General features: G+C 42.9%; 2 protein-coding genes across 4 annotated transcripts in view; both read left to right on the top strand.

Moving 5' to 3' along the window:
- C8b (complement C8 beta chain) overlaps positions 1-24,040 on the top strand; it is a 37,066-nt gene extending 13,026 nt beyond the window's left edge. For 2 of the 3 annotated variants that reach the window (XM_048349923.1, XM_048349924.1), the window contains 9 exons: positions 987-1,128; positions 2,474-2,606; positions 3,836-4,033; positions 9,492-9,732; positions 11,694-11,822; positions 13,323-13,486; positions 20,507-20,660; positions 21,939-22,007; positions 23,889-24,040. In XM_048349923.1, coding sequence (XP_048205880.1) covers positions 987-1,128; positions 2,474-2,606; positions 3,836-4,033; positions 9,492-9,732; positions 11,694-11,822; positions 13,323-13,486; positions 20,507-20,660; positions 21,939-22,007; positions 23,889-24,040 — 1,382 coding nt within the window. The remainder of the gene's footprint in view (positions 1-986; positions 1,129-2,473; positions 2,607-3,835; positions 4,034-9,491; positions 9,733-11,693; positions 11,823-13,322; positions 13,487-20,506; positions 20,661-21,938; positions 22,008-23,888) is intronic. The other variant, XM_048349925.1, reaches the window with a different exon arrangement.
- Positions 19,001-19,946, top strand: LOC125354405 (40S ribosomal protein S2-like; the record flags this gene model as incomplete). Its single annotated transcript, XM_048349987.1, has 1 exon — positions 19,001-19,946. A coding segment is annotated over one exon (915 nt), but the record flags the coding sequence as incomplete, so codon positions are not given.
- Positions 24,041-27,682: the final 3,642 nt, after the last annotated feature.

Raw genomic sequence — 27,682 nt, 5'->3', positions numbered from 1 at the left:
GACCTCACAGAAAAGAGATAGGGATTCTTCAAGCAATTTCTAGGGCTTATTGCAAATGTAAAATCCTATCCAATAAATTCGAGAGACTTTTTACAGTGTATCCATGGGCTCATGATGGCCAATGTTCCATGATTCTGGCCAGAGCCATAATGGTTATTCATGCAGGCTTTTGTTTAAATGCCTTGTAAGAAACATTTGGAGAGCAGATTGTTATTTTTCTGCCTTTTACATCAGAGAATATTTGTTAAAAATGACCTGGTGTGTCTAAAGAAGTAGAGCTACCTCTCCAATAGCCCCTAATAATATGCAAATAAGAAAGGGAAGTCAAGTAAGTGGGGAAAGAAAGCAAAAGTTGCACAACTGGCCATGGTGCCGAAGGCAGTGGGCATTAGGGGAAAGAATTCACAAATAGACCCTTTAAAATTTCCAGTCCTACCACAACCTTTTATTAGCAATGTGTGCTTGACCTTCAAAAACCACTCACCATAGCAATGGTCACAGTTCACAGTACTGCCCTATTAATCAGTACTATTTTATTTACTCACTCAAATCCCTGTGGCCATGTGGGTTAGATATGATAACTTCTCCATGAGGGATGAGAGCACCGAGACAGGGAGATGAGGAAGCACATCCAAGGTGGCCCAGCTGTTCCTGTGCTTCTCCACACCCACCTGTTCCCAGCCTCTGGGGAAGCAATGTCCCTCCCATCCCAATGCTTGGTCCTGGTTTATCATTAGGCGCTTTGCCTTTCTCTGCCTACAGACTGATTCCAATTAATCTCTCCCCAAAGTGTTCTTAGGAATACAACCCCAGGCACATGGGGAGCAGTTGGGTAAGGAGCATAAACCAGTGCCATTACCAATCTCTCCTGATATATGAGGACTAAAATGAGCATTAATACCCAGCAACATGTCTGTCCCCTAGTGGTGCAAAAGCAGCCATGTGACTGTGTAATGAGGACTGACAAGCTCCTTTCTCCATCTCAGGGAGGTGCATAAACCGCAGGCTCCTCTGCAATGGGGACAACGACTGTGGGGACCAGTCAGATGAGGCAAACTGTAAAAGGATTTATAAAAAGTGTCAGCAGGAAATGGACCAATACTGGGCAATCGGCACTCTGGCAAGTGGGTAAGTTACTATCCTTCTGGTGCATGGCTGAAAAGGCACCACATTAAATGGGGTCCCAGAGAATGGATAAAGTAGGCTGAAGCTGAAGAGAACAGTTGCTCACTTTCTTTTCTGGAATAAAAAAAAGTAGCTGTAGGACTGAGAATATGGCCTAGTGGTAGAGTACTTGCCTTGTATACATGATGCCCTGGGTTCAATTCCTCAACATCACATATTTAGAAAAAGCCAGAAGTAGCTCTGTGGGTCAAGTGGTAGAGTGCTAGCTTTGAACAAAAAGAAGCCAGGGACAGTGCTCAAGCCCTGAGTTCAAGCCCCAGGAATGCCAAAAAAAAAAAAAAAAGTAGCTTTAGTATAAGTGAATGCCTCTGGCTGCACTTCAGGGCAGTTCTAAGTTGTTCCAAAAGTTTGTCTCCAGGTCAGACATGGGTGACAGGAGTGTGGCCTATCACCCAGGCTCAGCTCTGTTCTTGGAATCTATTCAGGCTTCTGTGAGTGCCTTTATTTTTATGCATTCAGTATGGCTGACAGGAGCTTTCTAGGCATTGTACTTGAAACTTCCTGGCAACATTGACTGGAGATTATATCAATCTTTGTATTGCAATACCCCAGCATCTCACTGTGTTGTAGAAGGGAATCCTAAGCGGCTAGCACAGTATTGGATTTCTGAGGTGGGTTATAATCAATCTGTTTCAAGCTTTTAGAAAGATTTTGCCACTGATCCAACCATACACAGAGAAATATCAGGAGAGGTCAGATGGGCCTAGCACCCACCCTTCTTAGTTGCCTTATTTGTTGCCACACTATGTGGCTTCTCAGCCTGCAAGCAGAGAAATGAGAGGAAACTCCTCCATGTGCTGCAAAAACCTTTGTAAATAATACATCTGGAGATAAACCCAGTGGTTCTGAATAGAATTCATCTCCCTAAACAAGTCAGATCTCTATCTTTCAGAGTTACCATCAGAGTCTCTTCACTTGGAAATGGGAGGCTATTCTTTGGACCTCTTTTAAGCTAGAGGCCCTAAATAATTAAGTGAGCCCCCACGGTCTTCCAGCTACAGGGTGATAGGGTGAACATTTGAAGCCAGCACTGGAGTTCAATCTGACTCTGTAGGAAATGTGACAGCTACCATGGAAGGAGCAGAGCCCACTGAGCAGCAAAGGCTGGGGACTGTTGATTGGTAGGTGTGTTAGGAATGGTGGGAGATGAAGCTGATGAGCTGGTGTCAACCGAGGGCCTTGCATCTGAGCTGATAGATTTTTCTGTTTTATTCCGTGGGATCTGCCAACTAAGATTATGAAGAGTGAGATCCAAAATGTTTCATCCCTTTTTCTGCCTTCCTTACAGGATAAACCTGTTCACGAACAGTTTGGAGGGCCCAGTCCTTGACCACCGGTATTATGCTGGTGGATGTTCCCCGCATTACATCCTGAACACGAGGTTTAGGAAGCCGTACAATGTGGACAGCTACACCCCACAGGTAAGAAACAGCCAAGGGGACCCTGGACAGAGACTCTATGGCCAGCTAGCTGTGTTGTGACCTACACAGATCACTGCATCATTCTCCCTTTGAGCTTTAGGGTTTTTATGCCCAAAGTGGGCATGTCCTTCAAAATGGGGGCCTTGTCGACGATGGAAGACAGCTTAGGATTTGGAGTTGAGCAGTCCCAGTGGCTCATCCACCTGCCATCTATGTAATCGAATGTGTTCTAACCCTCTGTCTTTCTGACTTGGGATGGGGAGTTCGAAAGGTTCTACCTGCAGAAAGGTTAATGCCCCTGGGTGTAAAGACGAGCCCTCCAGGCCACGTTAACTGTGGTTACTATTATCGCTAAGTCCTTGCCCATCAAACTCAACACTGTTGTAAACATTTCAAGTTAGAAACTGCTGAATTCACATAAAAACTACAGGTATAGTTGACATGGCAGAGATGACCTGGGACAGGTCACTCCAGGGCCACTGAGGCTGTCCCTTCCACAGTTCACCTCCATAAGGATGGTGGGCACTGGCCTTTGAGCAAATGGTCCTTTATGTTCTCCTTCAGGCAAGTGGATGAAGCGGTCAGGTCCCTTCTATCTCCTCCAGTGCTGCCTTGCACCCTCCTCCACAGTCACCAGCCTTCCCTGCACAGCCTCAATGGCTTGTCTGACTTCAGATCCATTCCTTCCAAGCCAACCACTGCACTTCCCAGAAGGATCTTTCTGAAGATCTCTTCTCTGAGTTGGCCTCCCATTGCAGTAAGCCAAGTCAGGGCAAGTGATACAAAAGCCCTTATATTTTGGTTTCAGAACATTCCCTTACAATGCCTGTTTGTTTCTCTTGTTCTTATACAATTTTTGACAAAACCACACAAACATCCTTGAAACTCCTGAGCCTCCTTTTGCATCTTCGCTTAGGTTAAACCATGCTTCTTGAAGCCTCCCCTCCCGCCACCCCCCCCCACCGCCCCCGGCCTGCACTTCTACTAATTGAAATAGAAATGAAGCTCCAAACTTGGAATGTCAACCACAGCATTGTATTGGTTGGTTTCTCCTCCCTGGTTAGGAGTCCTGAGATGGGCATACAAATTAGCCCTGATTGTTCTGAATCCAGAACACATATCTAGTCGCCGTCTGGTGCACAGCAAGGGTATAATGAGTGTTTGATAACATGTACTGAATTGACTTTGGTCAATGGAAATAAAACCATATTCTTCTTGTATTCCCTTAGACCCAAGGCAAATATGAATTTATGTTAACCGAATATGAATCATACTCAGATTTTGAACACAATGTCACAGAAAAAGTGACTAGCAAGTCCAGTTTCAGCTTTGGTTTTAAAATACCCAAAATATTTGAATTTGGCATTAAAGAAGCAAGCAATGAAGGCAAGCATTATATTAGCAGAATCAAACGATTCTCTCATACTGTAAGTATATTTTTGTTGTTTTACATATATATTGTATATGTACACATATATGTATATGTATATTATTGCCAAAGAAGTGTCAGTATTCCACATTACTCCTAATATTAACATCTGTGAAGTTATTGTTGCCTTGAAAATCTTTTCATAAAAATTACCTTGATCTTTTCCTGGGCACTAGTGTCTCACGCCTGTAATCCTAGTTACTCAGACTCAGGAGGTTGAGAATTGAGGATCGTGGTACAAAGCCAGCCTGGGCAAGAAAGTCCATGATACTCTTAGCTCCAATAAACTACCAGAAATGGAGCTGTGGCTCAAGTGGTAGAGTACTAGTTTTGAGTAAAAGATGCTTAGAGACAGGGCTCGGTCCTGAGTTCAAGCCCCAGAACCAGAGTACACACACACACACACATACACACACACACACACACACACACACACACACTTATAGCCAGGTGCTGGTGGTTCACGCCTGTTATCATAGCTAGAGTCTGAGATGCTCTGAGGACTGCAGTTCAAAGCCAGCCCAGGTTGGAAAGTCTGTGAGACTCTTATCTCCAATTAACTACCAGAAAACTGCAAGTGGAACTATGACTGAAACTCGTAGATCATTTGAACAAAAAAGTTGAGAGACAACACTCATGCCTTGAGTTCAAGTCCCATGATGGACACACAGATAAAAGAAAAGCTTGGTCTTATATTTACCTACTTTTCAGGAAAGCCCAGCCAAAGAACAAGCATCTATAATTATTTTCTTCTGTTTTTTTAACAATTTTTTTTTTTTTTTTGGCCAGTCCTGGGGCTTGGACTCAAGGCCTGAGCACTGTCCCTGGATTCTTTTTGCTCAAGGCTAACACTCTGCCACTTGAGCCACAGCGCCACTTCTGGCCGTTTTCTGTATATGTGGTGCTGGGGAATCGAACCCAGGGCCTCATGTATATGAGGCAAGCACTCTTGCCACTAGGCCATATTCCCCAGCTCCTTTAACAAATTTTTTATGTCTTTCCTTGAGCATCAAGATATGCGGGGGGGGGGGGGGTGGGAGGAAAATGGGGGAGGGGGTAACAAGTATGACAAGAAATGTACTCACTACCTTACCTAGGTAACTGTAACTCCTCTGTACATCATATTGACAATAAAGTAAAATTTTAAAAAAAATTATAAAATGAGAACAGCAACAACAACAACAACAACATACATACATATATAGCTTTGACAGACCAAAATATATCTCCAGAATGTCATTTAAGATCTTTGTTCTGACTTCTTGGTTCATTTGTTGGCATTAACCACAACATTGCTGTCTGTGTTCTTTCTGTTATTTACCAGTTTTCTCCTTGGGTTTGACATCCAGACCTATTCTTTCTTTACTTTGTGGCCATTGTCTTCCCGTCTTACTCTGCTGTCACTTTGCATTCCCCTTTGCCCACCAGGGACTCCTCATGGCCTTTCATCACAGCTACCTTTCTGTTAACCTCCAGGGATGCCCTGCCCACTTTTCTGAGTAGCCCAGTTAGATACCTTGCCCATTTGCCAAAGCCATTTCTTTCTCCTAAAATTTTGATCTATATTGATAGCATCCTTTCCCCTTTAGCTTTTCCAGTCTAACAAGTGCAGAATCCTATTTGGTGCTCTCTTCTGTTTTGTCTCCACATGTTGCCCATCTTATTCTTAAGTATTATACTCTCTGTCGGTCGGTCGGTCTCTCTCTCTCTCTCTCTCTCTCTCTCTCTCTCTCTCTCTCTCTCTGTCTCAATGCCTCTGTCTCTCTCTGTCTTTGTCTCCCTGTCTCTGTCTCTGTCTCTCTCTCTCTCTTGCTTGCTCATTCTCTCACTGGTCCTGGGGCTTGAACTCTGGGCCTGGGCTTCTTCAGTATAATACTGTCTGTCTGGCTCTTTCTCTGTCTGTCTCTCTCTTTCTCTCTCCCCTCTCTCCCTCTCTCTCTTTCTCTTATTGTCTCTGTCTCAATGCCTCTGTCTCTGTCTTTCTCTCTCACACTTGCTCGCTCACTCTCTCACTGGTCTTGGGGCTTGAACTTTGGGCCTGGGCGCTGTCCCTGGGCTCCTTTGGATCAAGGCTAGTGTTCTACTACTTGAGCCAAAGCACCACTTCCAGCTTTTCTCTGTGGTTAATTGGAGATGAGAGTCTCATGGAGTATGCTGCCCAGGCTGTCTCTGAACCAAGATCCTCAGATCTAAGCCTCCTGAGTAGCTAGGATAACAGGCATGAGCCACTGGTGCTTGGCGCTCTTTCTCTCTCTCTCGCTCTCTCTCTCTCTCTCTCCTCACCCTCTCTCTCTCCCTCTCTCTCTTTCTCTTATGTCTCTGTCTCAATGCCTCTGTCTCTCTGTCTCTGTCTCTGTCTTTCTCTCTCACTTGCTCGCTCACTCTCTCACTGGTCTTGTGGCTTGAACTTTGGGCCTGGGCGCTGTCCCTGGGCTCCTTTGGATCAAGGCTAGTGCTCTTCTACTTGAGCCAAAGCACCACTTCCAGCTTTTCTCAGTGGTTAATTGGAGATGAGAGTCTCATGGAGTTTGCTGCCCAGGATCTAAGCCTCCTGAGTAGCTAGGCTAACAGGATGAGCCATTGGTGCTTGGCTCTCTCTCTCTCTCTCTCTCTCTCTCTCTCTCTCTCTCTCTCTCTCTCTCTCTCTCTCTCTCTCTCCTTTAACCCTAATTCCTATTATATCAAATTATTCTAGGTCCTTTTATCTATTGCTTTGCCCTACTAAATGGTCTGTTTGTCACACAACTTTACCCTTCACTTACGTGTGTTGCTAGAGAGATGCTTCTACAATATAAATGTAATCATATCATCAGCTCCCTACTTCCCAAGAGGGTAAATTCAAAGCCTATGTTTGGGGGAGGAGGAGCACCTGGGGTGGGAAGTAATAGGATATCATGTAAAAGAAGCAGATGAAGGTCAGAGCTGCAAAACATTGAATTCCAGAGTGAAGAAGTAACATTTTCTTTTCTAGCCACTAAGAATTTTCATTCCTGGAATGAAGTGATAGAAAATTAACCAGAGGCAGACACAGAAGAAATCAAGCTTAAAGTGTACAATGACTCATATGAGAACAAAGAAATGGTAGGGAGTCTCAGAAAGGCCCTTGATGCCAAAGTACTAGGCAGTATTACTAGGAGTAGTTGGCATTAATTAGCCTGTAATGATTTTTTCTTCTCTCACCTCATCTTCTACTCCATCAGGTCCTTGGGGGCAGGAGCTGTTTCCATTGTCATTAGATAAGACTGGCACTTTGTAAGTGCCCAAGACTGAATGGCAGCAATGAAGCCTAGGACTAGCTGAAAGAAATTTCCTTGGGTAGGAGAAAGAAACTTCCTCTCCTTTGCACCACACCCCTATCTCACTATATTGATTTAAATTGCCAGTTAAATGATTTTAACATCGTGCTTGGCATTGCACTAGACCTGGGACCCAAAGACAAATATCACATGATTATTTTCTTCCATTCAATCTTACTTTATTACTATTTAAATTGTTCACATTGATGGGGGACACTGTGATAATTTGATGCAGGTATATAAGGTATAATGATGAAATCAGAATAATTAGCATTTCTGTCTCTTTAAACAGCCTTTCTTCATGTTCAGTACCTCTACACTCTTCTCTTCTAGCTTTTTAAAAACATATAATAAATTGTTCTTGCATTCTCTTATAATGAAAGGTTAAGCCATATAAAGTAATATCTATCAAAATAAATTCCAGGAAATGGAAAAAGAGGTTTTTTGTTTGCTACTATTTTTTTCTTTTGACTTGTTTATTCATTTATCTGCCTTTGGCAGGACAAAGGAAGGATTGAAAAATGGGGGGGCCAAGGGAGAAAAAAATGCAGCAGTGGTACTCACTAGACACTGTTGAAAATGAACTATACAACTTGTGAGTGGGGACAGGCAGGAAAAACTAGGAGAGAGCAAGGGAAGGAGTAACATTGTTCAACAAGATATGTAGTTTTCATCCGAGTTGTATAACTGTAACTTCTCTGTACATCACCTTAATAGTAACAATAAAAATGCATGAAAGAAAAACATCAGGAAGAGCTTCTCCAGAGAGTAGTGGTATTTATTTAAGAATTGCAGAGCACGGCAATAGAAATGAACATGTCCTCATACACATTATGGGAAGACTGAGGAAAGCTACATTAAGGAGAAGCCTATAAAGGCAGAAAGTGAGGAAGGATGGCACATTTTAAAACAAAAGTTGTTGGCCAAAAGGATTATTAATAACATTGTTTGCATCAGGCTGAAGTCAAATAGACAAATGCAAGTCCCTGGGAAAATATCCTTGAAGAAGCAGTGTGTGTGTGTGTGTGTGTGTGTGTGTGTGTGTGTGTGTGTGTGTGTGTGTGTGTTTATTCCTCTCATTAAAGGATCATGTGTGAGAACCCTTTCAACAAAACCTCCAGGCTTCATATATTTTCAGTTATTTGTCTGTGCAAACAGACAAATAGCCTCCATTTTAATTCTGAGAATTTTCACAAGTCAAAAAAGAGGGGATACAACTGAAAAAACATGGGAAATTGAACCCAGTATCTGGTGCCTGCTTAGATAGGAAAAGAAAAGAGGAAGGAAGAGTTGTGTGTAAATGCAAAGGACAAAAATGGATAAAAGCAACCCAGGGACAAAATGGTGACAGAGCTGAAGGCCCTATGGAGCTGAAGGCTTTAGGACTGAAGCAGAATGTACCTCACAGACAGGTACCACCCTCTCCCCTTTCCTCTGGCTGCATCTTGCTATAAAGTGCCACCTCACATGGCAGGAAAGCCTCCCTAATATTTTATCTGCTTATATTTGCTTATAGTTCATCTGACATTATGAACTTCTCAAACTTCCAGTCTATACTATAGCTTGCAGAGACACTAAACTTTCTCCAGAGAGTACCAAGTGGTAATTTTTTTAAAAAGATTTTCAAAATCTAGGGTCTTCATTACAATTACTCAGCTCTGCTTCTGTAGCGTGACTGCTGCTATAGATAATCCACAGCAGACTTAATATACAGGTTGTAGTGTGCTGACTTCTGCCATGTGCTCCCTGGTCTAATCTTATTGAAGCACCTCCTTCTTAAATAGTTTTTCTTCATGGGTTATCAAAAACATGGGAAAACAGGTTGTATGTTGCAAGTTAGCAAATCCTACTCTCTTCCAAGTGGTCCTGTGCAACACTGTGTGCCCTGCATTCCCTGTTTCGACTATCTTTCCTGTCCTTATTTGTTCTTACCTTGGAGTGGGAGTTCAGAGCAATCACTTCCAAAGCAAAAGGGATGTTGGAAGATTTATGAGAATTGAAAGCTTGTCAAAGAGGCCATCTACCCTCAGATATCCTAAAGGAATCATAAGAATGACGACCCCTGGCCAAGGACATCAGGTGGTATTTGTAAAGTTCATCGTCTCCTTTCAGATCCCTAACTTTAAAGGTCTGCTTTTCCCATGTTGGTATTTCATTTAGAAAAGCAAGTTTCTGCATGCACGCTCTGACCTTGAAGTAGCACATTACAAGCTGAAACCCAGAAGCCTCATGCTCCATTATGAATTCCTTCAGAGAGTCAAGCAGCTGCCCCTGGAGTACAGCTATGGCGAGTACAGAGATCTCTTTCAAGACTTTGGGACCCACTACATCACGGAAGCCGTGCTTGGGGGCATTTATGAATATACACTCATTGTGAACGAAGAGGCCATGGAGAGAGCAGGTGCACTGCCCAAGGGACTATGGCTCTCCTGACGGGGCACCCAGGAGGGATGGGTGATGAGTGGAGTCTTGTGCAAGAGTTGGGGAAAGAGACATAAATTGTGTTTTTAGTTTTCCTTCTGTTAACCTGGCTACAATTTCAGTCACATTGCAGACTCCTCCTCCTCTTCCATCTCCTCTCCTCTCCTTTCCTCCTCCTTCTAGCTTATTAATGTCAGTTTCCCTAGATTAACCTTCTATCTGGGTTATCCTCTTTCTATAAAGACTCTTTCTAATTAATCATACCCCATCTGTGGTTTTAAACACCAACATTCAGATAGCTTCTAACTTGTTTAACGATCTAGAATCTCTTTCCGGCACCCTATAGATTAAGTTGAAATGTTTCCTTAATATCTGCATTTCCTATTTAACCAATATTGTAGACTTGACCTGCTCTCAAATATATCTTTTAGTATTCTTTCACAAATATATTTCTTTTATATCCATGCACATCTTGAAAGAGTTCCACCATCCAACCAGTGGCTCACAATAAACACCAAGGAGTCAACCTCAACTATTTCTCTTTCCTTCTGGTCTATTAGCAAAGTTCCACCAGCTCAATTTCCATATTATATTTTCCAACCTCCCCCCATTATTATCATAGGCTTACCTGTGACCAGTGCTTTCCATTTAAAGTTTATTGTGAATATGAATTATGAGCATCTCAGAAGAGGTGCGTTCTGATTTGGTTGTTAGAAATTCTGCATTTCTATTAAGCTTGGAGATGGCCCAGAAAGCAGACTTTCCATAACAAAGTCTCAGATCATATTGTCTCTGAACTACACCCAATATTCAACACCCAATCTTCCTCTCTAATCCCGTTTCACACACACACACACACACACACACACACACACACACACACACACGTAATTGTCCTTCAGGGTCAAACCCTGCTTGCCAATCCATTATTCTTGTCCTATGATGGACACTTTTCCAGTTCTATGAGGTCACAGAGATTACAGGGACAGAGTGTAAGTGTAGATCATGTAAATTTATGTCAGTGTGAGCTCAATCTTCTAATGATCTGGGAAATCTTCATCCATAAGAGTGATTATTACAAAGTGCTCTTCGTGATTCCTAAAGCTACTTCCCACAAGGACCTCTGGGATCACATAACCCAGGGGAATGTAGAATTGATTCCATTCTTAGATATTCACCAGCAACTGCAAAAAGTAAAATGCCCACATTGACTCTTTTCCACTGCCACATTTGTTCCATTTGCATGGCCACAACAACTCTTTCTCTTGAAACACCAGATAATATTTCATGGAATTCATGTCATGAAAACATGGTCTACAGAAATATTGCTAGAAGTCCTCATAGTGTTTCTTTCCCTGCCCAAGCCTCAAAGCACTACAGAAAGGTCTCTGCAAGTCACTGGTGAATTCTAGCAAGACCAGGGGAGGAGGGTCCCTTGGGGAGACTAAGGGAGAACTAAATGGAACATTGTCCTGAAATGAGGATCAATAGATCAAATTGGCCTCTTTCATTTGCTGGGTATAATAACAAATATTTTATATTTATTACTTCAATTCATTAATAATGAACCCTTTATACCTTATCAAAGATTAGAGAAGAGTGTGTCTGGGGATGTGGGCAAGTTGTAGAAGGCATTTTTTAAATCAAAAACCTAGGAGCCTGACCAAAAAAAATCAATTTTTACAGAATGACAATTTCTTCCTCCCTCTTTGAAGGCAGTGAAAGTCCTCCAAAGAGTTAGAGGCTGGCACAGATAGTAGGGGCGAGTTTCCATGAGGTTTCTGCTCTGGTGCCATCGGCCACCTGCAATTATGGTCATTTCATTTGAACCTTAGTTCCTGTAATATTGAAGGAAAGGTTAGGCCTCTGGTGTCCATCAGGAGGAAAGTGGACAGAGCAAATGATCTTGTGATCATGGAACTATATCCTTCTTTCCTTCAGATTATTCACTTGACAAAATATGGGCCTGTGCCAAGAATGATTTCCAAATTGGTGGTGCCATTAAATATGTCTACGTCAAGCTGGGTGTGTCGAAAAAGTTGTGCCAGGACATTCTGAATGAAATCAAAGGTAAGAGGTGGACATGTGACTTCTGCATTTACAGTCTTCCTTTTCCTTGTATTCCTGTATTCTTTCTCTAAGCTCAGCTCTGTGAATTCCAAGCATTTTGATTAAAAAAGTAGAACATCCAATAAAAATGTTCCTACAGGGCTGGGGATATAGGCTAGTGGCAAGAGTGCCTGCCTTGGATACACGAGGCCCTAGGTTCGATTCCCCAGCACCACATATACAGAAAATGGCCAGAAGCGGCGCTGTGGCTCAAGTGGCAGAGTGCTAGCCTTGAGCGGGAAGAAGCCAGGGACAGTGCTCAGGCCCTGAGTCCAAGGCCCAGGACTGGCCAAAAAAAAAAAAAATGTTCCTACAGTGCACTGAGTATTAAAAAAAAGAGTGAAAATATATTCTTATCTTCTATACACATGAACTATGCCAGAAACAAAAGAGGCAATGAGCCAGGTGCTGGTGGCTCATGTCTAGCATCCTAGCTACTCAGGAGACTGAGATCTGAAAATCCTGGGTTTGAAGCCATGCCAGGCAGCAAAGTTTATGAGATTCTTATTTCCATTTAACCACCAAAAATTGGAAGCAGGGCTGTGGTTCAATGTTAGAGCACTGGCTTTGAACAAAGAAAGCTTAATGACAGTGCTTAGCCCTGAGTTCAAACCCCAAAACTGGCATTATAAAAAGAGAAATGACATGGCCATATCCAGGAGTATCAGGGCAGGCTTACTAGGAGAAGAAATATATGAACTACAACTTGAAGATTAATAACCTAATGGAAAAAAACCTAATGATTTTACTCTGCTCTTGGGGCTTGGCTAGACCTAGGATGTTGGGGTTACTGAGACAGACCTATCTGTATGTTCAACAATCTATCATATTTTTCCCTTCCTTCCTTCCTTCCTTCCTTCCTTCCTTCCTTCCTTCCTTCCTTTCTTCCTTCCTTCCTTCTTTCCTTCCTTCCTTCCTTCTTTCCTTCCTCCTTCCCTTCTTTTTCTTCATTCTTATTTCTCCCTCTCTTTCTTTCTCTTCCTTCCTTCCTTCCTTCCTTCCTTCCTTCCTTCCTTTCTTTCTTTCTTTCCTTCTTTCCTTCCTTCTTTCTTTCCCTTCCTTCCTTTGTTCTTTCCTTTTTCTTTCTTTCTATGCATCTATATATCTATCACCTGTTCATTAATGTATTAACTATCTGCTTTCTTCCATCTATCTACGTATCTAACAACTCACTGTATACCTTCTACCTATTTTCCACACACTGTGCCAATCAATGACTGCCACTTAAAGATGCACAAGATGAACCTCCCATCCTTGTCCTTTATGACTAGAAGTTGCATGTGTCTAGCATGCTTCCCTTTTGCTCAGTGTGCCATGATTTCCTTTTAATAAGCATTGTGTGCTTTGTTCTCCCATGTCTCACAGGCAAGCTTGGTGAATCTTGTTGGTAGGGCTACAGTAATAAATCCAGGGTATAACAGTTGATATTAATGACATCCCAGATCTTCATCTCCATTCCAGATAGAAACAAGAGAAAAACTATGATAGAGGACTTGGTGGTCTTGATAAGAGGAGGGGCCAGTGAGCACATCACTGCCTTGGCATACAAGGAGTTGCCAACAGCTGACCTGATGCAGGAGTGGGGAGACGCTGTGCAGTACAACCCAGCCATCATCAAAGTGAAGGTACACATGACTACTTAACCCCTCCTACTGCTATACACAGCACAGTTTCTGAGGTCCTGTAATGAGCTGCAGTATGGTATGTGGAAATCATACATGCATATGGACTCATACATTATAACAGAAAATAAACCTAGGATGAACTGATTAGAACTTGGGGCCAAGAACAAGAGTGCACAAGTGTGTAATTCCAAATACTTGGGAGATAGAGTAGGTGGTTCTGAGGCTGGCCACAGGCAAAATGTGAGACAATATCTAAAAAGCAAACTAAAGCAAAACGAGTTGGGGCCATCGCTCCAATGGTGAAGCAGTTGCCTAGAATTATGAAGCCCTGAGTTCAAAGCCAAGGGCAAATCCCTAACACTATCCCTACAGTACTGTATACTACCTACAGATCCTGGGCTTCCTCTTACTCAATTTGCCAAAGGAAATTAAAAACCAACTTCTGGTTTTACCCTTCTTAAACAATAGTTCTTTTTTTCTATCTTACCAGACAATCACTCATTTATTTATTTAAACATTCAAATGTTCAACATTAACAAGTAGTTGTTAAGTTCTAGCTAAATTGCGGAAAGTAGGGTGTTGAGGGAAAACAGGAGAAGCCAGAATGAAGAAGAAGGTATATACATTCATTTCTGTCTCACAGGACAGGAAGAAACATGATGATAATAACTAATAGGTTTGGAGCATGCACAGTGTTAATGATACTCTTCCAGGGGCTCAGAGAATATGACTCTATCAGATCTTCGCAATGGTCTGCAAGTTAATTGTGCTTACTTTCTTTTGTGGCTAACACAAATCAAGGGTCAGAAAGGTCATATTTGTCTCTGGCTGCTCAAGAGTCTCCATTAGGTCCAGAGAAGAGACTTTGACATCTTCCCTGCCCTCTAGATTCTCCTGTGTGCTTGGTGTGAATAGAAAATAATGATCCAAACCACCTGTCACCTATACAAGAGAAGCCCTGCAACCTTAAACTGAAAGGATGCTTGTTAGAACAGGACTGTCAGACACATCAGCAGTGGTAGGTCTTTTCCCTGGAGATTTCTCCATGGTACACACAGCATACCTTACACTGTTCTCCTCTTACCAGTGTCTGTACAGTCATTGATTAGCCATTGTCCACCTTCTCCCCCGAGAGTCCTCTTTGCAGTCAAGGAGGAGGTTGAGAGGCTGGAGCTTGACGAGAGACTGTAACCCTGACCCTGACAAGTTTCCACAGGATTTTCTTTTGTGTGTCAAATGCATAGCTTCTGCAGAACAAGAAGGCTGTCATTCAAATCCTCTCTACTCTTACTCAGTAGTGACACTCAGGGCACAGTTGCTGGCTGTCACAGAGGAGTAAAATCAGCCACGAGATGTAAGTACCTCCAGAGAGATCTGGGCTTGACTAGTGCCATGGTGACAGTAGTTGGCATCGAAACTGGGTGTGGGAGAGAGTGGAGAATTGAAGGAAAATAGGTTCCTTTATACTGAAAAACCATACCTGATCTTCCTCAAGTAGTGAGACCCAAAAGAATTCCCGGTAACTAAGGGAGCATGACTGTGCCTTCCTGAACACCATGACCTTTGAGGCCACGCATGTGACATGATGCAGATAGTGATAGAGAATTGAATGTTTTCAAGAGCACAGCAGTAAGTAAAGGGTAGAGGGTGTTTCTATGCATCAGTAGTTCTTTCTTATCTAACTTGCAAATACTCGTATGCTCCCCATTTCACATACTCATGCTGGTCAGAGAAAACTACAGATGGCTTTCCATTATCTCAGAATCATTCCTTGCTGCAGAGCCAGCCAGCTTACCAGGTAGTTGGAGTGACAATTGATTTTTCAGGACACCAGAGCCCACTAGATAAGCACTTCCTAAACACAAAGAGCATCGGTTAATGCCCAAGTACATTGATGAATCTTTGAGATCAAGATCTAAGTCATGATTCTCTAGATGCAGGTGGGCAGGGAAGGATGTCACAGAATAATGCATTCACACTAGTCACTTTCTACACAGGAAGGTGGTTCCTGGTGCAAAGACAAGTGAGAGACAATAAGGACAGAAAAAGAGAGTTTTGAACACAAAAGATGAAAATCATATTCAGGATGCAGAAAAATGAGCACATGTCTATAAGATAGAAGCCAATTTTAGAATGCCTTTGCTTTGTGACTAGAAGAAAATAGAAGAGCATGAGGAATTTATGAAATAAAAAAATAGAAGCAGAGATGTTTGGACACTGATCAGATGAAAAGAAGTGGCTGAATATGAAGAACTGAAAGCACAATAGCAGAATTAAAACTTACACTGGAAACTATAAAGAACAGAATTGACACCGCAGAAAATTGAGTCAGTGATGTGGAAGGTGCTATAAAAATGTTCCTCTAATGTAGAAACAAAAGACAAAGAGATTAAAACAATGACAGGACAGAAACATGATGGATAGAGTACAGAGGTGGAAGTCGGAAACACAAAGACTTCTTTCAAGGAAAAGGCAGGATTAAATGTGAAGACCCATTCATCAAGTGCATAAATGAGAAACTTCCCCAAACCAATGATACAAAATTAAAAGCTTGTGGAAAACTAGGCAAAGGATTGGGAAGCCAACTAAGATTATAACACATACTTGTGAAATGGTATATTTGTAGGAATAACTATATCCCAATAGATGAAAATTACACTGATATCAGAACTCTGTGACATGAAATGTCTAAAGATAATGAAGTGTCAAATGTTAGGTCTTAAAGGAAAAGGCTGTGGCCTGGTGAGATATGGTTAGGGAGTCAAGAATTCCAAAGAGATCTTGACATAATAAAGGAGTCACAAAAAAGGAATACCAGCTAGGCACCTGTGGCTTATACCTGTAATCTTAGCTACTCAGGAGGCTAAGATGTGAGGGGCCAACCAGCCCAGTGAGATGAATCCATGAAACTCTTTTTTCCCCTAATTTTTAAAATTTTTATTTATTTCTTTATTGTCAAAGTGATGTACACAGGGGTTACAGTTTCATATGTAAGGCAGTGCATCTCCAATTAACCAACAAAAAGCCAGAAGTGGAGGTGTGGTTCAAGTGGTAAAACATCAGTCCTGAGGGGGAGTGGGACATGCAAAAGCAGAAGGCCTTGAGCTCAAGCCCCAGTACTGGCACAAGAAGGAGGGGGAGTGGGGAGGACTGTGGTAGTGAATAATGCTCACAAAGAGGGGAAAGCTTGGGTCCTGCCACAGAGAAACCACTCCCAAATATCATTAGCTTGCTTCAGCAAACATTTATTTCTCAATCACATCATATGCCAACGAAATATTGGCTCAAAGTCTTTGCTCCATGCTATCACTCAGGGATTCAGACAAGGAACTCTTTCTGGTCCTCAAATCTTGAATATTCCCCAGAGATAATTAGATGCAACAAATCATCTCACTCTGCTCTGAAAGCATCAGCTTGGAAGTGACACTCTTCAGCTTACCTTTCTCTGGTCATAACAATACACATTGAAAAACTGTCTTCATGAAGACAACCCTACTATGTCAAACCTGCCTTTAGTAGGCTGAAATCCTACTGTGTGCAAAACTGTCTTGAATGACCTTCAACTTTACTATGGGTTCAGCAGGAGGTTAAAAAGTCGATCTAATTGGTAAGCAGTAGTAATGACCACAATACCTTCCTGAAAGCAAGTTACTACAAACCAAAGAAGCCTTAAGACTGTGGTAGCCTGGAAATCAATGTCACATTTGAACTGCTAGATCGCCCCTGTAAAATACAGTCTGACTTTCAAGCAAGAAAACCCTGAGTAAAATTAAATGGCAGATAGCTCATAATAATCAGAATAATTTTACCAGAAATAAAATCTTAATATATGAGGAATCACACAATTTATTAGAAAGATATACTCTCAAAGGAAATAGACAACCCTTAGTTGGTTAATTAACATGTAAAGCATATTAATTAGGGGGCAGTATACCAAACACCCAGTGACCATTATGGATATTTTTTAGGTTTAAGTATTTAGGGTAAGGTGTGGAAGAATGGGGACAAGGAAAGGAGGGAGAAGGGGAGAGAGGGGGATAACAAAAAGAAAGAGCGGGAGGTAGCAAAACCAAAGAACAGACACATGCCATGGTAACTTAAATTATGAAGGGCTTGATCCTAAGCATCATTGTAGCTTGCCGATTTTCAGAATCCTGGGACGGAGACTAGCAATGGGAAAACTCAAGCCATTCTCTCAATATTCATCACCCAGCTATAGAAAAAATACAGGCTTTGGGTTAGAATCCTAACGATACTGCTTTGTGAGTTGTGTGACTTGAATTAAATGATTTCCCTTCACCTGAAAAGGATATCCATAATTTCTACCTTGTGGGGATATTTGCAAAACTCCATGCAGGTCCTAGAACATGGGATAGGGGTGGGGGCTGGCTACTGACTCTGTGCCTTGGTAGGAAGAGACCATAGTGGTTAAGGCAGCTTGGACGAGCAACAGTGGCCCATTGGAGGAGCTCTTCATTGGTATAAAGCAAGCCCCCCTCTCAGCTCCTCTCCCCCTGTTCTCCCTCCCAACGTGTGGCCAGCAGGCTGGATGGTTCTGCAAACAGCCTGTGGATCAATTCATTGACCACAAACCGGTGAGACAATGGGACCACCAAGGGGCCTTGCTTTGCCCACTGGAGCGAAGGTCAGCATCAGATGCATTAAGAAATGGAAGCAATTTTCTTCCCACTGGAGGCTTCTATTAAGCATGATTGCCTGCATTTAGACAGACCCTAAACTCTCCAGGGCTGGATTAGGGCAGGATCACAAACAAAACCTGGACAGGAACCCGGCTCTGGAGCTTGAACCAAGAACAGAATGTATAAATCCACCTCTTTGTACCATGGCTCAGGTTCATCTTCACAGCACAGTGTCCACCGGTCACACTGCCTCATCCCTGAGTGACCTGCCCCTGTGGTCTCTGCAACTATACACCCAACAGCCATGCCATCTCCTGGTACCTGGGGCCATTGCCCTACTGAGGCCCCCACCCCACCCCCTCATCTTCCATTCTCCACTATAAACTGGGGGCCTGTGCTCAGTGACACAGAGTTGAGCAGCACATAGCCTGGCTTCTAGGGGGTGACAGTCTAAACAGCAAAGAAAAAATGTAGAATTCTGCACTGAGGAAAATGTAATAGCCAGAACAGAGAAATGTCAAACCAGAACTATAACAGAATGGTATTCTACCCAGAATCTTAGGGGAAAGGTGTTGGTACAAGAAGGACTTGTTGGGGACTAATGCATGATGTGATTAATTCTAATAGATTTGGAAAGATAACAGTGTGGAAAAATGATGCTAAAGTACTTTCAAAGAGCTGCTAAGAAAGAAAAGTCACCAACTTGTCTCACCAGACAGATTAACCACCCACTCCCCTCTCCTTCTCACCTGTTTCCTGATTGAGTGTCATCACCACACTGTATACACTACATTATACAGAGACCCCCTGATTTGCTTTGTTCTCGGGGGAGCCCATCAGGAGAGGAAATATCAAAAGTTAAAACTATGTTTGACCTTCTTCTTCTTCTCCTCCGGAAAACACCAAATGGCGGATTGACGCCGGTGCAGCGGGAGGGCCCGGAGGCCCTGGGGGCCCAGGCTTGGGAGGCCGTGGCGGCTTCCGAGGAGGCTTCGGTAGCGGCCTTCGGGGTCGAGGTTGTGGCCGTGGTAGAGGCCGGGGTCACGGCCGAGCGGCTCGTGGAGGCAAGGCCGAAGACAAGGAATGGATCCCCGTCACCAAACTAGGCCTCCTGGTTAAGGACATGAAGATCAAGTCTTTAGAGGAAATCTATCTTTTCTCCCTGCCCATCAAGGAGTCTGAGATTATTTACTTTTTCCTTGGGGCGTCCCTCAAGGATGAGGTGTTGAAGATCATGCCCGTGCAGAAGCAGACTCGAGCTGGCCAACGCACCAGGTTCAAGGCATTTGTAGCCATTGGTGACTACAATGGCCATGTGGGTTTGGGTGTTAAGTGCTCCAAGGAGGTTGCCACTGCCATCCGAGGAGCCATCATCCTGGCGAAGCTCTCCATTGTCCCTGTGCGGAGAGGCTATTGGGGGAACAAGATTGGCAAGCCTCACACCGAACCGTGCAAGGTGACAGGCCGCTGTGGATCTGTGCTGGTGCGCCTCATCCCCTCCCCCAGAGGCACTGGGATTGTTTCAGCTCCTGTCCCCAAGAAGCTGTTGATGATGGCTGGTATTGATGACTGCTACACCTCAGCCAGGGGCTGTACTGCTACTTTGGGCAACTTTGCCAAGGCCACTTTTGATGCCATCTCCAAGACCTACAGTTACCTGACCCCTGATCTCTGGAAAGAGACCGTGTTCACCAAATCTCCTTATCAGGAATTCACTGACCATCTTGTGAAAACCCACACCAGAGTCTCCGTGCAGAGGACCCAGGCTCCAGCTGTGGCTACAACATAGGATTTTTATACAAGAACAATAAAGTGAATCAAGCCTGAAAAAAAACAAAAACAAAAACAAAAACTATGTTTGATACGCTTAGACTACAGGTGCTTCCTCTCATGGTCACAGGACTGAATGAGAGCTGGGGTCCTCATCTCTTCCCTCACTGCCCAGCATTTCAAGAGAACATCATCTGACATGTCCCTAACATGGGAAATGGTCAACAATTAAAGCACAACCTCTATTGAATGCAAACCACGTTCACACTTCCATAAAGTTGAAAATCCTGACTCCCACTAGAGGCTGTCTGTTATCACCTTTGTCTCTGTCTGTAATTTCTGAATTCCTTGAGAGCAAAGTTGTTTTGTATTGCTCATTATTTACACTTCACAGGTATTCAGGACATTCTATATTTGTTAGCCTGAACTTGAACAAGTTGTGTGTTGTATTGACAGAGGGGAGACAGCATCCACCTATGAGCCGTGGTATTACATCAGTTGCACAGATATCCTCTGTGCCGTTACCTCTGCCCTTCCTGCAAAACCTGGTTTTAGGCCTTTGGTTGATGAACAATGTCTCTTGAAAGACATGCCCTTTCTCCCTTGCCAGGCAGAGCCTCTGTATGAACTGGTGACAGCCACTGATTTTGCCTACTCCAGCACTGTGCGGCAGAACATGAAGCGGGCTCTGGAGGAGTTCCAGAGTGAAGTCAGCTCCTGCCGCTGTGCCCCCTGCCAAGGCAATGGAGTCCCTGTCCGTAAAGGTACTACATCCAGGCCACTTCAGTCCCTTGTGAAAGTTGTCATTTGGAGGATGCTGGCTCTGGGCCAAGCGTTTGCCCACTTTTGTTTCTCAAAAAGTCAGAATATAGGCAGTTTGCTGTAAGGACCACAGGTTCCAACCCATAAGGGACACAGAAGGTGACAACTGAATGTAGATGAATTCTGAAACAGGCCAAGAACATGTGATCTTCCACCAAGATGAGGGATAGACTCGGGGAATTTCTCCTAGATAATGAAAAGGACAGAGTAAGGGAAAATCTCTTTACACAGATCATGATCAATATGTGGTGTGATATGTAGGTACTAGTAAGGATGTGCCATGATTGATTGATTAACTTAAATGGCCATGTCTGGATCCTTAGGAAGGGTGGGCCCTAGAATCTCATGTTCCCATGATAATGGGCTAGCAAGAATCTGAGGAAGAATTTAGTCAAGCATTGCACTCCAAACATCACACACCTCTGGTTCTAGACAGTCTAAATCCAAAAAGCAAGCAGGAGGCAAGATACAGCCCACACAGGAGCAAGAAGCACTGAAGAAGATCCCTATGTGAGGGTCAATACACAGGAAGAGTGATCAGCAGGTGAGCACAAGGTTTCCACCTAGGATGCCTGTCTCAAATTCCTCTTGTCTTGCAAAAATAAAAATAAAAATAAACCTCAAAGCAAGTGTCCACCTGAGGCTGTAGAATGTGGTCAGGGAGAATACACATAGCCAGGGGGCAGATGTTCTGGGATCTGACCATTGACTGACAATCTTATAAAAGAGATACCAGGTGATCAGATGATAGTAGCTCCAGTGGGGAAAATTGGAAATTAGTATAAGGAATTGCTCCTAAAAATTTCGAGCTGGCAAAAGGAAGGTGAGAGGTAGGAGTCTTAGTTCTCCACCCCTAGAGATATCCAAGCCAAGGAAAGCAGTTACTTGTGGAGAATGATGGCTGACTTCAATAACTGCTAAATATAACCTCTGACCCTGAGAGCTTACACACATGGATCAAGTATCAGCCAAGAACTAATGTTCTGCAGGAGTTCCCCATAATTCCCCTTACTGGCAAATAAAACAAAAATAACACTATCATTTCATAAGTCAAGGATCCTTAAGACAGGAAGGTGTTTGGGGCATTGAATGTAGGTAGTGCAAACCCTCTGTCCCTGTTTGCCCTGTGTAAACCCAATAGAAATGCTGGAACAGGACCTGAGCTCTGAGACCTTCACCCCACATCCTTACTTTACACTCTGCCTGTCTGGTGTCCTCAGGATCCCGCTGTGATTGCATCTGCCCTGTCGGTTTCCAAGGCCTGGCCTGTGAGCTCACCTATCGCAAAGGTAGAGTTTTCTAATTGATTGGAAAAAGGGAACTCTGGGGGGAGTGGAGAGAATAATTCTGTAAGAAATTTTCTAACCCTCTAAACAGAATTAGTTAATTCCCATGGGTGCCCACAGGACGTTAATGGCATATCCATCACAGTTGTTAACACAAAGTATTTTCTCTCCCCTACTTCTGTAAATAGGGATCACGTAGCCTTTTCCTCTGCATCTCCATGCTCAGGATGACATATTGAATTGACAAGTGGAAGAATAAATTTCCTTTCCAATTCTCAAATTCTTTAGCTAGCTTACTATCAGAGAATTCTCAAACTCTTATTCCTCTCTCATTTTCGTTCCTTCGGTAACTGGCGATTAACCTTAAAAATGGACATGGTCACACTGATTGTGGTAGTGTACACTTGTAATCCCAGCACAGGAGAGAGGCAGAGGCAGAAGAATCATGAATTACAGGTCAGTCTGGGCTAGACAGTGAGACCTTGTCTCAAAGCACAACACACAAACAAGAACCCATAGCACCTACAATGAGACAAATAAGGATTTATTGGGCATTTGACTTTGTGCCAAGCACCTTGGTGAATGCTTCTGCTCAAATTAGGTTCTAATTCCACCTCTATCGTGTAATAACTAGGGCCTTAAGCAGGATGCTTATCCTTTGTTGTAGTTCAGCTTCTGCATCTGTGGAGATCATCCCATTAGCTACCTCACAGGTTTAGCTTGACCTCATGAAGAGGAATATAAAGCACTTAAATATATGTAATATATTAAAATATAAAAAATATAAAGCACTTATATTGAAAAAGAAATACTGATTCATTTTTCTTTAGGGGGGCATCATTGCTCTGTATTTTGGACATGTTAAATTCTTTAATCATTACAAAAACTCCATGAAGTGGTTTCTCTTGATATTCCCTTCTACATAATGAATAAAGATCCATCAATGTATTACCAGCCTTAGTGTTGAATCCAGGAACCCAGGACCAGGCCAGTGGGTCTAACTATACAATCTTTGATCTGAATGCATGTGTTCCTATCTTCCCAGTGAAGTGCTTATGGCTGTTCACTCTCTCTCCTCTTGCCCCTCAACCAGGCCCCAAACAGGGATTACCCAGTAAATGTATGGAAACCATATACTACAGATATTTTACTTTGCAAATGAGGAGTCCCAGAGACAGAAAGCAATTTCCTCAGAATTACACTGCATGACACCTCAGGATGGAAGTGAATGGTTTTCAGCCAGCCTCATTAATGGTCAAGTAGCAGACAAATGCCAGGGAGTAGAGAACATCAATGGTCCCATCACCTTATTTAAACATGCCACAATGACCGTACATGTCACAGCTCTCCAATTTAGATTGAGAGGAAGGAACCACACAGCATTCTACAGTTGGGAAGAATCTAAGCTGGGAAGCATTCATCTATCCAGGAAATATGCATTCACTGAGGGCCCCCATGTAGCAGTCTAGGTGCTGAGATCTGAGATGGAGTCCCTGTCATCACAGAGATAGCATTGTACAGGGAAAGTTCAGCTTTGTTTGAACTGTCCCACAAATCCATTTTAAAGTTCCAATAGTAACAACCTCTACATAATGCTCTGAGAGCTTAAAATTTGAAAATTATAGATCAAGGAAAGTTTCATCGTGGAAATATACTTTCATGGGTTGATCTGGAGGGCTAAGAGGCTTGACTAGGGAAAAAAGAGAGGGAAGAGTGCACTAGACAAGGAAAACAAACTGGAAACATGCCCAGGGGTAGAAGGCCATGTGGCAAGTACAAATAGCCAGAAAAATAAGCACTCTTGGCATATTCTGCCACCCAACTCCACAGAGCACCAGGATATAGTAAGAGTCAATTCATGTTTGTTGACTTTCTTTCTCATAGACATCCCCATTGATGGACAGTGGAATTGCTGGTCTGATTGGACTCCGTGCTCTGGAGGACGGAAAACCAGACAAAGGCAGTGCAACAATCCATCTCCTCAACATGAGGGCAGCCCCTGTGCAGGCCCTGCATCGGAGATGCTGGACTGTTGAGGGCGGGAGCACGTGGAGCAGGTGACCCAACTGTGGGCTTCACACAGCATGGGCTATAGCTCTCACTGACTCAGGCCAGCTCTCCACACAGAAGCTCCCACCTGGGTCTGCATGAGGCTGAAGGCAGTGCAGTCACATGTGTGAAGATGGTACTATGTAAAACGTGCATTTGTGTGAATAAATAGTGGGTTAAACAAAACCCCTAAACGTCTTACAAGGTAAAGCATCCTTGTGAACCTCATTTTGCCCACTCTACATAGTTTTGGCTTTCTTCTTTAGTTTTATTATCTTTAAGTCATGGTACAAAAGAGTTGACATTTAACAAAGCAGTTTATGAATACAATATATCTTAATCAAGGTCACTGGGTATTTTCACCCAACACTGACCTAACACTGACTCTTCTTAACTTTTAGTATATACATTGGATTCTTTTCTGTATTTCTCCCCCATCCCCTTCTCCTCTTTATTTGTCTACCCCTTCCTCCTGGACCATACCCCACCCTCCTTCAGTACCCTCTGGTACTTATTTCTTGAACTTTGCCTTTCTAAGTATTATACTATTTGAGTTCTCCCTTGAACCTACCATATTTCAGTTAATACATTTGTATATACTTGCATAATACCTAATGTATTTACTTATAAGCTTATAAGCTAATCTAGCTTCCACATATAAAGGAAAACACATATCCTTTGTCTCTCTGGGCCTGACTTACTTTACTTAACATAATTCATTCTAACTCTGTCCTTTTCTTCTTTTTTAATTTAATTTTATTGTCACGGTGATATACAGAGAGGTTATAGTTACATATGTAAAGTAGTGAGTACATTTCTTGTCATACTTATTCATTCTTTTACAAATGGTACAATATTATTCTTTCTAAGGATGAGTCAAATTCCATTGTGTATACATACCACATTTTCTTGTTCTTTTCACCCATTGAGGGGCATGTGTGATGATTCTATTCATTGGCTATGATGAAGAGTGCTGCAATACAATTTTATACTACCAACCAAAAACTATTTTGAGTATTGCTCATTACATAGACCAACCATCTAGCACTGGTTGGCACATAGTAGACCTCCAATAAGAAGTCAGTAATTGGACTGTAAGTTGTTCTTGCTTTGACAAACATACGGTAGTGCTTATTAATGCCAGGCAATAATCTTAGTGTGTGCCAATCATTGCCCATGTGTAGATTCACCCTATGCTCATGGTGAAGTTTGAAGCAGGTACTATGATTATCACTGTTCAGCAGTTAGGGAAAATAGTCTTAGAAATACCTCTGTTACACAGAAGTTGGCAAAACCAGGCTGAAAACTCAAGCCCTAGACTTTTAAATTCTTCACTGGAACACTCTTACCTCTTAGTAAATAAGCATTTCATCATCAAAGGACTTCTTTTTCATTAAATAAAATGCAGTAGAGGTTAGCAAGTGTGCGCACATGCACGTGTGTACATGCATGTATGGGTGCACATGATTGAAAGCCTTCCACCTGTGGCTTCCTCAGAAGTGTGGATCTGGGTCTCTCAGCTCCTTTCACGCTGAACAGGGGAGGAGTGCAGATGTCCACATTGGGATGGAGCAGCAGAGACAGGAGTGTGAGTGGATGCCAAGTAGGGTCCTGAGCTGCAGCCAAAGGCAAGGAAACAGGTCACTGCACAGGAGGAACTTTAGAAGAAAAAAGGAGAAGGTGAAGGAATCTGGGAGAGGAAAAAATGCAACACACCAAGGGGCATGCCAAGTAGCTGGCTGGGGGTAATGTGCAATGTGGCCCTCCCTCCTTGCCCCCATGCGCCTGCCTGTGGTGTCCACAATGCTTATTTTGCCTTGTGCAAATGTCATTTGGGCCAGGGAGAGCTATGAGAGGAAAATAAGATAACAATTGATCTTCAGCTTACCAAATATCCAAATATATGTATATATATATATATACATATATATGTGTGTGTATATATGTATACATTTGAATTTTACATTGATAAGTGAGTATTTAAGTCTTATTTCTCTCATTCATTCCATTCTATTAGAACGTTCTGTAAGATTTTCTTTGCTCCTGTCCACTCCTGATTGAAGAACCTCAGACTACTTCATTGAAATACAATTGGTTGGGACTGGGACACAGCATAGTTAGGTAAAGGTGGTCCTTACCACCTTCCAATCAGGCCCAGCCAGCTCTCTGGAATGAGCTCCACAGAACAAGCCCGGGAAGCAGCTGCTCCTTACTTCCCAGGGGTGGAGCACGGTATAAGGGTGCTGATTCTGTCTGCTTTCCATTTCCTCAACATCTCCACATCCCCTGCAATGGAACTGATGGGTCTGGGCCCTTGTTTAGCTTGCTATTATTGCTGTACGGTCTGCTGTTATTTCAGCAGGCTAATCCAATAATGTTTTATCTCTTTCATTATCCGGATGCCGTATAATTTTCTTGAGTTATAATCTATCTTCTTTTAAGATTCCCCAGAGACAAGAAAAGAGCAGTTCTGTCTTTCATTGACGGGAGAGTCCCATGAAGCCGACACGAGCACATTGAAGCAAGCGAGCTCTGCCAAATTAAATTCTGAATCTCAATCACAGCCACCGCTTCTAATGGGAAATTTGAGTTGATTATGGAGATGACAGCCCAGGTTCACATTTATTGCATTTAGCAGAAATTGTTTATCCTATTAAATATGGTCTTGAAGGAGAGACGATTGAATTGAGGAGCACCGGTGAATACCCGGGTGACGCCCAGGCACTGCTAAACTGTATAATAATTATATTCTTATTTGTGGGCTGAACTTCCCCCACATGGCTTTTTTTTTTTTGCAGACAAATGCATTTAGAAGAGGCTGAAACAGAATGCAAGAATTAAACAAAATAAAGATACACTGTGCTTTTGAAGAGTCTTGGCAACTGTAGCACACTCAGGGGTACCTGTGAGGGGGTTGCTGAATCCAAGGGGCAAAGGCCAAGTGGTGTGGTTTGGCAGTGGTCCAGGAGCCCTGAAAGCAGCAACAAGAGTGCCTGGATGGGGGAGAGGGGTGCCTACAATCTAAAGAATGAATCTGAAATGCCGTGCATGCCTCTGCACAGTTAATGTCATGGCAGAAGGCTCCCATGTGACCTTGGGCTAATAATATCTCTACTATGAGAAGGATAACTATTATAATCAGTTTAACAATAGTAGTAATAACAGTAGTTGCCGATTATAGAGTGCCTCCCAATTTATGAAGTCTTGTACATTATCTCATTTAATTTTTATCTACATTTGATGGGGTAGATATGTGTTCAATCATCAGATGACAGGGGGAGAAAGCTAAGTATAAGGTAACTACTGAAACCAAAAAGAGATGCTAAGGCCAGGAGGAAAAGCTCTTGCTGGCAGAGGGTCCAGAGAAAAACAAGAGCCACCTGTGTCTTAAAAGAGACGACTGGCCTGCACCAGGCATTTACAGACAAGCAGTTGGGAGAGATTATGCATAAAGCCCTTGGGGAAACTTGGGGCACTGGAGCTAGTCCTTTCGTGCTTTGCTGGAGAAACAGTGTGACAATAGGATCCTGTATGTAGCAGCCTCATGGTTGCCTTCTTTCCTAATGCATCCTCCCTCATTCCATAAAGTAAGGATTGGCTACAGTTTGGATCTGGAAGGTTTGAGAAGG

This window comes from Perognathus longimembris, chromosome 7 (genome assembly GCF_023159225.1).
Source record: "Perognathus longimembris pacificus isolate PPM17 chromosome 7, ASM2315922v1, whole genome shotgun sequence".
Classification (NCBI taxonomy): domain Eukaryota; kingdom Metazoa; phylum Chordata; class Mammalia; order Rodentia; family Heteromyidae; genus Perognathus; species Perognathus longimembris.
This window is presented reverse-complemented; position numbering and strand designations above follow the sequence as displayed.